Genomic DNA, 12679 nt, shown 5'->3' with positions numbered 1-12679 from the left:
CTGAGCTTCAAGTTTCTAAGTGTCCAGATCGCCAGCAACCTGTCCTGGTCCCCCATGCCAATTCTATAGTTAAGAAAGCCCACCAATGCCTCGACTTTCTCAGGAGGCTAAGGAAATTTGGCATGTCCACTGCGACTCTCACCAATGTTTACAGATGCACCACAGAAAGCGTATTTTCCAGATGTATCACAGCTTGGTATGGCTCCTGCTCTGTCCAGGACTGCAAGAAACTACAAAGGTTTGTGAAAGTAGCCCAATCCATCTCGCAAACTAGCCTCCCATCCACTGACTTCTTCTACACCTCCTGTTACCTTGGGGAAGCAGCTAGCACAATCAAGGAGCCCACACACCCTGGACACACTCTCTTCCATCAGAAATGAAATACAAAAGTCTGAGGTCACATACCAATCGATTCAAGAACAGCTTCTTCCCTGCTGCCATCAGACTTTTGGATGGACCTATCATATATTAAGTTGTTCTTTCTCTACACCCTGGCTATGACTGTAACACTGTGGAAGGAATTTTCCTGTCTGCCCGCCACAGGAATTGTAGTGGGCGAGGGCTGACCATGTAAAGGTCTGTTGACCTTGGGTGGGATTTTCCAGTTGTGGGGCTGAAAAATCCCACGCTATATCATGCACTCTCTCCTTTCCTTCTCTACTGTGTATTCTTGTTAGGCTCCTACTAACCCACAAGGAAGCCTAAAAAATAAAAGATCCTCCCTCCCACAGCCTCTAATGTCAGGACACCAATTCTTGCTAGTTGAGCCTCAGGCTAAAATTACAGGCAGATTCCAAAAACATCATTAAGAGACCTGCTTAAATAAAGCAAGATCTTACTGCCTTCCAGTGGCTGTCCTGCTGACATGACAAGTTAAAATGAGTAAACAATGCGATGCCATGGGATAGGTCACTTGTCTTTATTTTAAAACTGCTATTATCCTTTCCCTCCAGGTGAGAGACAATAACATCAACACCTTCATTTCTTTCTTCAACCATCTTTTCTTCTTTGTTTATTCATTTGCCCTCTCCTTTGTCTCTTTACCTTTTCTTTCCAGATCTACTTGTCTTCTTCCATTTTTGTCTCCCTATCCATCTTTTCTCTACTCCATTTCTGCTAGTTTCTCCTCCTTCACTTTTTTTCCTCCTTTCTCTGCCTTATTTCTTGTTTTTCTTCATTGCTTGCATGCAAGGCAGACACACGATGCAACACTGGCTGTGTGCCTCACATTAAATTATTTAACTGTGGCTGGGTGCTAATATGTCTACTTCAGTATGATCTAAAGTTTATCTATTAGTCAGAAGTAAGACTGATATTAACACTGCAATGAAGTTACTGTGAAATTCCCGTAGTCGCCGCTGTCAGGCGCCTGTTCGAGTCAATGCATCTAACTTTTCAGGATGTGGGAGGAAACTGGAGTACCCAGAGGAAACCCATGCAGACAGTGACCCAAGCCGGGAATTGAACCTGGGTCCCTGGCACTGTGAGGCAGCAGTGCTAACCACTGTGTTACCATGCCGCCCCTTATCTCAAACCAGGAAGATATGTTCTTAGTATTCAGAATTTTATTCCAAAAAATACTCTAATGCATCCATTCTAATTATTGCTCTTTTTCCAGGAAATATAATTGTGTATGGGGACACAATTGATGCTTACGTCGCAGTGAATACCATTCTGTCTTTTGGAATTAATGGCTTTTACGTACATCTGGTGAAACCACCTTCGGATTCAAACATCAGTTGTTTCAACAATCCCGTAGTAGAGACTGCATTAGAAGATGCACTCAGGAAAGCTAATGTTTCCGTGTATTCTAACTGTCTGCTTGCTCAGTGGAACGATGGGAATGCCTACGATCGTATCATCTTTTCAACTTTCACCACTGACTCTCAACCATTGCGTCTAAGATGTTCAGTAAGTCAAAAACTTTCTAAGTAAACAATAACAAAGACTCCAAACCCTCTGTGTAAAGGAATTTATCCTCATCTCAGTCTGAAATGACTGACCCTTTTATCCTGACACTGACGTGCTCCAATATGCATGATTCCCCAGCCAGGGGAAACAACCTCACACTGCCTGCCCTGTCAAGCCGCTTCAGAATCCTACAAGTGAGATAGGGATACAACTAAGTTAGAAGTATGGCATAAGTTTAGCTTTAGGAGCCTGATGTCATTTTTTTCTACAGAGACCCAGGTGCAAGTTGGCCCTGATTGCAAACCAAATATTCCAAACTGTATGACCTTTAGGACAGACAGGAAAAGAAAGGAAGTAGCAATATCCATCAATTACAGCACCATACGGGTAAAAAGATGGGTTTCAGTAAAGTTGATCAGGCAGTAGGCATAACAATGGGCAGATTTAAGAAATGGCAAACAACATAAAGCTATACTAGATGTTGTCTACAGGCTTCTTGATACTGGTGATGCAGTAAGGGAATACGTAAGTATGGAGATCGAGGAGAATAGAGCAAAAAATTAGATAGCAAATAGCGAAAGATTTTAATTTTCTTGTAAATCGGGAGAAGCAGAAGTGGTCAATTGGCGATGGCAATTGAACCATCTGGGATTAACTAAGATAATGCAATCAGCAACACAGAGAAGATATTTAGCCCTGCCTCCTTTGAGGTTGCAGAACTAAAGACTGTCATACAGGATTTGATAAGGTAGCAGAATGTGAAAATATCCTGCTGGAATTTACGAAATACCCAGCTGACCTAGTTTTACACAATGGTCATAAATTTCAACACCATTCCAAAGAATCGGTGGACAGCAAATGTCATTGCCATACCAAAATCCAGTAAAAACCCCATAACTGCAGCTAGCTACAGTCCAATCTCTCTCCTGTTGGTACCATACAAAATCCTTGAACACCTCATCCTTCAGTGCATATCCCCACAATTGTAAAAGAAGTTCTCAGCATTGACCAAGCTGGTTTCCGCAAGAACTGTAGCACAGGGGAACAGTTACTGGTCCTTACCACCTACATTGAAAATGGCTTTCAGAAAAACTTGAAGACAGGTGCTGTCTTCACAGCAACCTACGACACCATTTGGCACATTGGCCTCCTCCTGAAACTGTCATGGGTCCTCCCTCTCAGATGACTAAAACCATCGGAACAGTGTTGAACAATTGAAAGTTCAAAGTTTACCTTGGACAGGGAAAAAGTACATGGAAAAGACAAACCAATGGACTCCCCTACGAAAAACTGCAGCAGGCGACGGTGCAGAGGGACCTCGGGGTCCTTGTGCATGAGTCGCAAAAACCCAGCTTGCAGGTGCAGCAGGTGGTCAGGAAGGCGAATGGGATGCTGGCCTTCATAGCGAGGGGGATTGAATATAAAAGTAGGGAGGTCTTGCTGCAGCTGTATAGGGCATTGGTGAGGCCGCAGCTGGAGTACTGTGTGCAGTTTTGGGCGCCGCACCTGCGCAAGGATATTTTGGCCCTGGAGGGAGTGCAGAGGAGGTTTACTAGGCTGATACCGGAGTTGAGGGGATTGAGCTATGAGGAGAGGCTGAATAAACTAGGCTTGTACTCGTTAGAGTTTAGAAGAATGAGGGGAGATCTCATTGAGACGTATAAGATGATGAATGGGATGGATAGGATAGAGGTGGAGAGACTCTTCCCGCTCAAAAAAGACAGTAGGACTAGGGGGCACAGCCTCAAGATAAAGGGGAGGCGGTTTAGAACGGAGTTGAGGAGGAACTTCTTCACTCAAAGGGTGGTGAATCTCTGGAATTCTCTGCCCGTTGAAGTGGTGGAGGCTGCCTCGCTAAATATTTTTAAGACGCGGGTTGATGGGTTCTTGATAAGAGAGGGGATTAAGGGTTATGGGGAGAGGGCGGGAAAGTGGAACTGAGCCACAACAGATCAGCCATGATCTTATTGAATGGCGGGGCAGGCTCGAAGGGCTAGATGGCCTACTCCTGCTCCTATTTCTTATGTTCTTATGTATGTTCAATACTGGCTTCAACCCTGTTCGACTTGTACACAAATGAGCTTTCATAAACTACCTTCCAAAAATTCATATATGCTGGCGACATCTGCCTCACAATTAAAATTCCTGACTTCGACATTTTGGATCAGTCCCTAAAAGGGAACTTGTTAAAACTTGAACAATACTGCAACACACGGTGACATAAGAACATAAGAACATAAGAAATAGGAGCAGGAGTAGGCCATCTAGCCCTTCGAGCCTGCCCCGCCATTCAATAAGATCATGGCTGATCTGTCGCTGCTCAGTTCCACTTTCCCGCCCTCTCCCCATAACCCTTAATCCCCTCTCTTATCAAAAACCCATCAACTCGCGTCTTAAAAATATTTAGCGAGGCAGCCTCCACCACTTCAACGGGCAGAGAATTCCAGAGATTCACCACCCTTTGAGTGAAGAAGTTCCTCCTCAACTCCGTTCTAAACCGCCCCCCTTTTATCTTGAGGCTGTGCCCCCTAGTCCTACTGTCTTTTTTGAGCGGGAAGAGTCTCTCCACCTCTATCCTATCCATCCCATTCATCATCTTATACGTCTCAATGAGATCTCCCCTCATTCTTCTAAACTCTAACGAGTACAAGCCTAGTTTATTCAGCCTCTCCTCATAGCTCAACCCCCTCAACTCCGGTATCAGCCTAGTAAACCTCCTCTGCACTCCCTCCAAGGCCAAAATATCTTTGCGCAGGTGCGGCGCCCAAAACTGCACACAGTACTCCAGCTGCGGCCTCACCAATGCCCTATACAGCTGCAGCAAGACCTCCCTACTTTTATATTCAATCCCCCTCGCTATGAAGGCCAGCATCCCATTCGCCTTCCTGACCACCTGCTGCACCTGCAAGCTGGGTTTTTGCGACTCATGCACAAGGACCCCAAGGTCCCTCTGCACCGTCGCCTGCTGCAGTTTTTCGCCCCGTAAGTAATAGTCCTTCCTACCATTCTTCCTACCAAAGTGGACCACCTCACACTTGCCAACATTAAATTCCATTTGCCATTTCCTGGCCCATTCGCCCAGCCTATCTAGATCCTTCTGCAGACTCTCCACACCCTCCGCACAATTTGCCGTTCCCCCAATCTTGGTGTCATCAGCAAATTTCGACACCCTACACTCGGTTCCCTCCTCCAGATCATGTATATAAATGGTAAAAAGCTGAGGGCCCAGCACCGACCCCTGGGGCACTCCACTAGTCACCATCCGCCAATCCGAATAGCACCCGTTGACCCCCACTCTCTGCCTCCTATTTGACAACCAATCCTCTATCCACGCTAACACCCTACCCCCAACTCCATGTTCCTCGACCTTCTGCAATAACCTCTTGTGAGGTACTTTGTCAAACGCCTTCTGAAAATCTAGAAAGACCACATCCACCGGCTCTCCTCTATCCACTGCCCTAGACACATCCTCCAGTTTATTCCATCTTCACATTGTAAAAACCAATAAAGAACTCACTCAATGAATGGCTACAAGTTAAAGTAACACCCAACTCCAACATACCTCAGATTGACCCTATTTTAGGGCACTGATCTTCCAGAACACCTAAAAACAACTGCAGCCAAGGTCAAGTCCAGAAACACACATACACACATGGCACAGTGGCGGGAGTGGCACAGTGGTTAGCATTGGTGCCTCACAGCACCAGGGACCTGGGTTCGATTCCCAGCTGAGCTGACTGTTTGTGTGGAGTTTGCATGTCGTCTCCTTGTCTGCGTAGGTTTCCTCTGGGTGCTCTGGTTTCCTCCCACCGTCCAAAAGAAGTGCTGTTTACGTGCATTGGCCATACTAAATTCTCCCTCAGTGTATCCGAACAGGCGCCACTGAAGTGTGGTGACTCAGGCATTTTCACATGAACTTCACTGTAATGTTAATGTAAGCCTACTTGTGACACTAATAAAAAGCTTTAAATAACACGCACACACATGATATACAATGTGTACCACTACTGGAACACTCCAGTCAACACTTCCACTCCTCCACGTAGCTGCTGACTTGCAACAACCCACAAAACGATAGAAAAAGTTTGCAATGCCCCCTCACGTGCCATTTCACACTGATCTGTTCAGCCCACCCAAGGTATGATCCCATCATGAAGGCCAGCCTGGACTTGGCTGAGCACTACATTCTCCATTCTTGATGGTGGCAGGACGTGAACGACCGGAGAATCCCAGCCACTGTTTTCAATTGATTTATCTGTTAGTTGTGCTTAGATCCTGTTCGGTCCGCCTTGTGTCCAACGAGGGGCATACACGCGATGGGTCGTACTTGGGCTGCTCTTGGTTGTTCGAGATTGGCCTGGTGCTTCATGTCGTTAGTGTGTGCCTAAACTGGACCAGATACTGGGCAAGACGACAGCTCAGTGACTATCACCGATTGCTGTGCAGACACATGGATTTGGGCCAGTGTCTGTGGGAGTTTGCGCATTCTTCCTGTGCTTGCATGGGTTTTCTCCGGGTGCCCCGGTTTCCCCCCACACTCCAAAGATGTGCTGTTAGGCTGATTGGCAGTAATAAATTGTCCCTAAATTAGTTTCCCTCAATGTGGATGGCCATAAAACATTAGACAAGGGTCATGGGTGGAGAGGGGGACTGGTGGTGTTGAGATGGCAGTGTGGGCTCATTGGGCCGAAGGGCCTGTTTCCCGGGCTGTTTTTGTTCTTTGTTTGTTCTTTGTAGATACGATCTCTAATGGTGTGAATAACATGCTGATGGGATGCTGATCTTTCAACCCAGAATGCTTTTCAATGGAGCCAAAACTGAAGCAGAATGTAAATGGGGCTTCGTCATGAATGCATCCTGTTCTTGCAGACTATGTTGGTTTGAAATTGGAGCTCTGGGTAACTAAAAATAAAGGGAAGTGTGTTTGAATCTAATGCCTTTTTTTTAACTTTTTCAGGCTTTCTTTAACTTTAATAAGAAAAAAGTGGACCTTGATGCATTCAAAGCCATCAATAAGGCATGCCTTGTCTTTGATGGAAAATTAGTAATTGATTCCACTTTCCATACCAATGATATAACAATCAGAGCTGCAGGATCATTAACTAAATATTCCCGTCGTTACTACGCCGACCAGTGGTCCCATCAAAATTTTAATGCGAAAGAAATTGGGTTTCAGCTGGCTGCACTCATGCTACACCTGTTTGACCCAAACCTGGAAGATATGACTAAGCCACCACCAGAGCTTGATAAACTACTCCCTACATATACTGGATGTAAAATCAAAGGTATGTGACTGAAAAACGTAAGAATTTTGCTCTGTCCATGATTTCTGCATCATTGTATGTTATTTGTAACTTAACAGGAGCGATTCTCCCAAAGAAATTCTAAGTGTCGCACTCAAGTAAATCATGCTGGGTTTTTTTTTTCAGTGGGAGTTTCTAAATGAATCTCCCACACGCTGCACTACTGAGTGCACTAGTAGAAATCAGTGGCTGGTGGCTATTCCCGCTGGAGAGGCCGGCAGCACAGCACTGACTGGGCGTCTGCGCATGTGCTGATCTGTCAGTGCCGAGATTGGCGCATGGACAGTGCCCCCCTGCCCCCCCCCCCACCCCCCGCCAGACTTCCGATTTCTGCCCAGCGTGATCGCATTGTTGGCCGTGCACGCCTCCCACGGCCCAAACATTGTCGCCCTGGATGTGTCCACAGCCCAACTCCCCAAGATGTGTCTGGGCCCAGCCCCGACCAACCCCCACCACTGCGCACCCCCCCCCCCCCCCCCCACTCTCTCCTGGCCTGCCTCAATATCCTGCCCCCACAGCCCTGACCCTGTCCCCCCCAGCAGACTGGCCACTCTCCCCCCACCCCAATGGCCAGCCTGATCGCTGGCCTCCCTTTCTTTGTCACTCAGCCCAAATCAGAGCGGCAGTGGGACCCCACATCCCCACTGATCACCCTTCCGAGAAGGCCTGCCCCTCCCATCAGGCCCTGCTCCATTAGGTCCCACTCCCTTGGCACTGCCCCATGCCTGGTGGGCAGTGCCAAGATGCCCCCTGGGCATTGGCACTTTGCCCCTTGGGCAGTGCTGGGGGTCTAGGCTGGCATTGCCAAGGTGGTAATGCCCATGGGCACCCCTTCTGGTGCCTGACCTTCTGAGGGACCTCGATTGCCCCCCCCCCTTCACTTCAATGGAGTTGGGCAAGTGGGGAGCTAGTGAGAAGCTATACTAAACCCTGCTTGGTGAAATACTCCTGGCAAGGATGAAGGAGGGAAAGACTAGCAGGCCTGGAGGTTTCAGTCCCGGGCCCAATAATGACACTTAAATTGTATTAGAACGAGCAGTTGAATACATAAATCAGCTCCATGCCAATTTCTAGCACGGAGCTGACAGCGCTGGAAATCCAGCGGAGGGAGATGCGTGGAGGCTGTGGCGCCTGTGAAATGGCCTCCACTAGTGTCTTCCAGCCCACTGCGCTACAAAATCAAAGCAGCAGGATAGGAATCACCTCCAATGTTTCAGCTATGGAACTAAGCCTCTCAAAACATTCATCAGTATCCTTACTGTGATTCTAGAACTAATTGCTCTGATTGAAATTTATCTAGTCTTTGTTTAAAGCTTGCATGGCTTTCTGTTGTACCATCCCTGCTGATAATCTGCTTCACAATTCTATCACCCATTTACTAAATGCAAATGTCATTTAGAAGCATGGTGTATTGGAAAGGATTTGCATCCAACTTCAGTGTTGCAAACTTAGCATAAAGGTAGCAGTGTGCCCGGTGCAAAGTAAAGGTTATGTCCTACTCCGTTGAGAAAGACAAGATCATAGACAGCTTTATCATCTCAGGCCATTCCTTGAGAACTCCTAGAAGGTGGCACAAATGTTCAAAAGGGAGGTCACCCATCTTTTCTTCAAGGAATAAATCATGGATCAGAGAAGCAAACAGAAAGGAAAAACAGATTTAAAGCTCAAAGCATAGAACTCAGCTGTGACTCTTCCCACTTTGAGCAATGAATAAGCTACTATGATTCGGGTCAGCAAAAAGTCTTATCATTTAAACCTGATTCTATTGGTAGTGAAATTTAAAATTGATATGGTATTGTGATGAAATCCATGATTTGTGTGACAAGTGGGAAGCATGTGTGAGGTATTGTCTGCACAAATGGCTTATTAGATGTTCTGCTGGATGCATTGGCTTTGATTTCAAAGGCTATATTATTTTAGACAGTCCCTAGCTGAAAGAGAAACTATGGGGAAATTTTCCCGGAAATTGGCAAAGGCCAGTGGCAGTTGGGAATAGTGGTGTGGACGGCAGCTTTCTCTGCTATATAGTCCTGGATTTTGAAGATAAAACCTAAAGGGATGGGTCCCACCTCATATCACTGGCAGCAACTCAGACTCAAAGATCAGGCCGCCATTTTTAAAGGCCGCTCTAGCTCAAAGGAGTTCATGCGAGAACAACCACTGCACTACCCTGGCACTGCCTGAGCACTACCCTGGTATGGCCCCGAGCTCACTCATCTGACCTCCTGTAGGAGGTCTGCTCACCAGATGCAGGCCTGGGGAGGCCAGTCAGATTGCATACTGTTTTGTTGTCATGTCAACATGAATGGGTGTTCTGATGTGGTGGGAGGGGGATGTTGATTCAGGTATAGGTGTCTGATTATTATATGTTAATTTATTTAAATCTTGTTACCTCGAGAAATGCACCACAACATTAATGAGGGCAGAGACATCACGTATGCGTCAACCTAAAATGTGAGTTTGGCCTTCTCGCGATATTTTTTGCTCCCATTGCCTAACCTGCCCATGCAACCGGGGCAAAAAATCCCGGCCCAAAATTTCAAGATTTCTGGGAAAAGGAGTTGTGACTTTAGATTCCTTGCTGTGACATTGCATATCTGGGAAGTCAGACTGTGATTTCAGGTTACTAAGCAAATGGGAGCTGATTGAAACCAAAATGAAAACATAGAACCTCAGAGATCAGGGCAAGGATTTTCTGGTCCCACTCATGGTAGGAAACGTCGCGGATGGGATACTAATTTTGGAAAAGCAAATCCCAGGAGAGATTTCAGCAGCAGAACAGTGCAGATTGCTGTGGAGAGGCTCTGGGCAGGATTTTATGGCCTTGTCCCGAAACCATAAAATTCTGCCCAAAGTCAATGGACCGTTTCACGGTCCATCCCTCGCCTGCTCTATTTCCACGGCGGATGGGGCAGTAAAATTCCGGCGGGTGGGACAGCTGGCAAAAACGAAATCTGAAGGCTAGATTTAGCAGCAAGGATAAGAAAAGTAAAGTTGCGGCTATTGCTTCACTTATATCAGTCAGATCTGGCCATTTTGGTGATGACCTTGCCTGTGAAAGTCTGATTTATTGGGAGTGGCTGCTGGAGCAGGATCGGTTGGTTAAAACCTGCATGATGATCAGAACTGAAAGTCTACCTGAAGAAGGCAAAAGTTTTGAAAGACAATGTAGCTGATGCCATATGTGCTCAGGAGGCTTCCAATAAATCCACGCGGTCCTTCTTGTGAGGGTTATTTGAAGTGCAATTTATGGATTCTATGAAGTACAACTAGCCTGTTAATTTATGTTTAATTTATGTTGATTTTAGTTTGATTGTTAGTGTAAAAGTTATAAAAAGTGAAATCTGGTCCATCAGTTTATTTTGTTGGAATCAATTAGAAAGTTTGGCACTTTTAGTTTATTGCTCTCCATTGGAATTGTAACAGTATTTACTTCAGAACATTTGGAACTAGAATTCATTGTCATATCAGCTGAGGGAAATCCCAAAAATCCACTGAACGATGCAGCTAAGACAACTTTCTAATTTAACTTTACCAGTTGACAAACAATTATGGTAGAATATTGGCAAAATCAAGTGGCCAGATCACCGTATTTTGTCCTTTCCGTTATTTTTTTCTGTGCTTTACCTTACCAGTTGTACTTATAAGATGGAATATTGCAAAACTGATGACTTTAATAGCTGCTACCAGGTAAAGATAAAAAAACACTGTTCCCGATTAAGTGCTTATAATCAGTTGGAAAGCCTAATAAATTTGTGACCTGCATTGTAGTAACTAAAGCATCAACTTCATATTGATTTATAATCGCGGCATTAGTTAACACTTCAAGTTACTAGCTGCAAGTGCAATTACTTACGTCAGTGCTGTAGTTAACGTGCTACATCTGGTCATCCCACTCAACATAATACCTCATTAATATCCCATTCCACTCACACAGGCTTTTCCTCCATCACCTATGGCACCATAATCTTGCTTCTTTTCCATGGCTCATATCTAGTGAATGCTTGCATTTTCAGTAGGATATCATATTAAAATTAGCATGATATGTGTCTGCTGAGTCTATTGATTCAAATTTCAAATTGATGCAGTTGAGTCCTAGTTGTAAAGGGAACTGAATTGTTTTAATGTTGCTATAATTGAAATGATGATGTGCATTGACCACAGAGCTCTATTAAGGAACGTTTTTCTGCCTTGTCTATGTTCTATGGTAGCAGTCAACATTAAAAATTTATCTGGCATTCATAAGCCAGTCAGTTAAAATATAAATTCACAGAGCTCTGCTGTGTTGCGTAGACAGCAAAGCATAAGCTGGCAGTGTAACGAGGACCAATTTGTTCCATTTGCCTCCTCAGAAAGAGACTCTGAGACTAGGACCTGTAACAATACAGACCCTTAACCTCCTTAGTGATCAACACTACAACAAACAATATCTTGGGGCAGCACAGTGGTTAGCACTGCTGCCTCACAGCGTTAGGGACCCGAGTTCGATTCCCGGTTTGGGTCACTGTCTGTGTGGAGTCTGCACGTTCTCCCCATGTCTGCATGTGTTTTTTCTGGATGCTCTGGTTTCCTCTCATGGTCTGAAAGACATGCTGGCTAGGTGCATTGGCCATACTAAATTTTCACTCAGTGTACCCGAACAGGTGCTGGAGTGTGCCGACTAAGGAATTTTTCACAGTAACTTTGGTGCAGTGTTAATAATACTTGTGACACAAATTAATAAACTTAAACTTCTATCCATTTACAATATTTGGTGCGCAATTACTACTATCATCGCTGGGTGGAAAAAGATCTTCAAAGTTTTTTAATCCTGCACTGTAGGATTCTATGATTCCATGATTAAACTGTATTCTGTTTAATAGTCCTCATTATGGTTTGGTGGCAGGTCGGGAGCCAGTTTAAGAAAGGTTTATTTTAGATTTTTGTTCTTGTAATATGAACTAAATACTTATTAAGGCAATATCACAATTAGTCATTACTGCAGAATCTTAAAGTCAGTTTAAAAAATTATTTTCATAGAATAGGTCTATTATACAGGTTCGTAAAATATGTATTTTAAACTCACCTCATTTGACACAAATTTCAAACTATTTGCTTCGGCAAACTGTACCCATACATTTCAGTTTAAAAACTTCAGGAACTTGCATGAAATATCTAATATGGTACAAGATGATCAGTAACTTGCTAACTTAAATCCCTTATGATATTACATGCTCAATACTGAACAATAAAATTGGAACAATGTAATTCTAAAAATGATGAAGTCTGACTACCAAGCTTTCAATTCATTATGGAAACAATGGTTGATTACTTCTAAGGGCACCTTTCTGAAGATTTGGATAATTGATGCATAAACCAGTCAAAGCTCAACTTTTAGTTTACGATGGCATTTGAAGTCTGTTCTTCTGTTGGCTTTTCACTCCCTCTGACACATCTTGTATTCTGCAGTGAATCCACTTTTCCAA

At 44.7% G+C, this 12679-nt stretch overlaps 1 protein-coding gene across 1 annotated transcript in view; it reads left to right on the top strand.

Moving 5' to 3' along the window:
- Positions 1-12679, top strand: part of cfap61 (cilia and flagella associated protein 61) — a 174834-nt gene that overhangs the window by 118036 nt on the left and 44119 nt on the right. Inside the window, exons 21-22 of the mRNA XM_080199899.1 lie at positions 1619-1911; positions 6869-7196. Coding sequence (XP_080056025.1) covers positions 1619-1911; positions 6869-7196 — 621 coding nt within the window. The remainder of the gene's footprint in view (positions 1-1618; positions 1912-6868; positions 7197-12679) is intronic.

Source organism: Carcharhinus amblyrhynchos, chromosome 12, assembly GCF_965287045.1.
Source record: "Carcharhinus amblyrhynchos chromosome 12, sCarAmb.v2.hapA, whole genome shotgun sequence".
NCBI lineage: Eukaryota > Metazoa > Chordata > Chondrichthyes > Carcharhiniformes > Carcharhinidae > Carcharhinus > Carcharhinus amblyrhynchos.
Note: the sequence above shows the minus strand (reverse complement) of the source record. Positions and strands in the feature narration are given on the sequence as shown.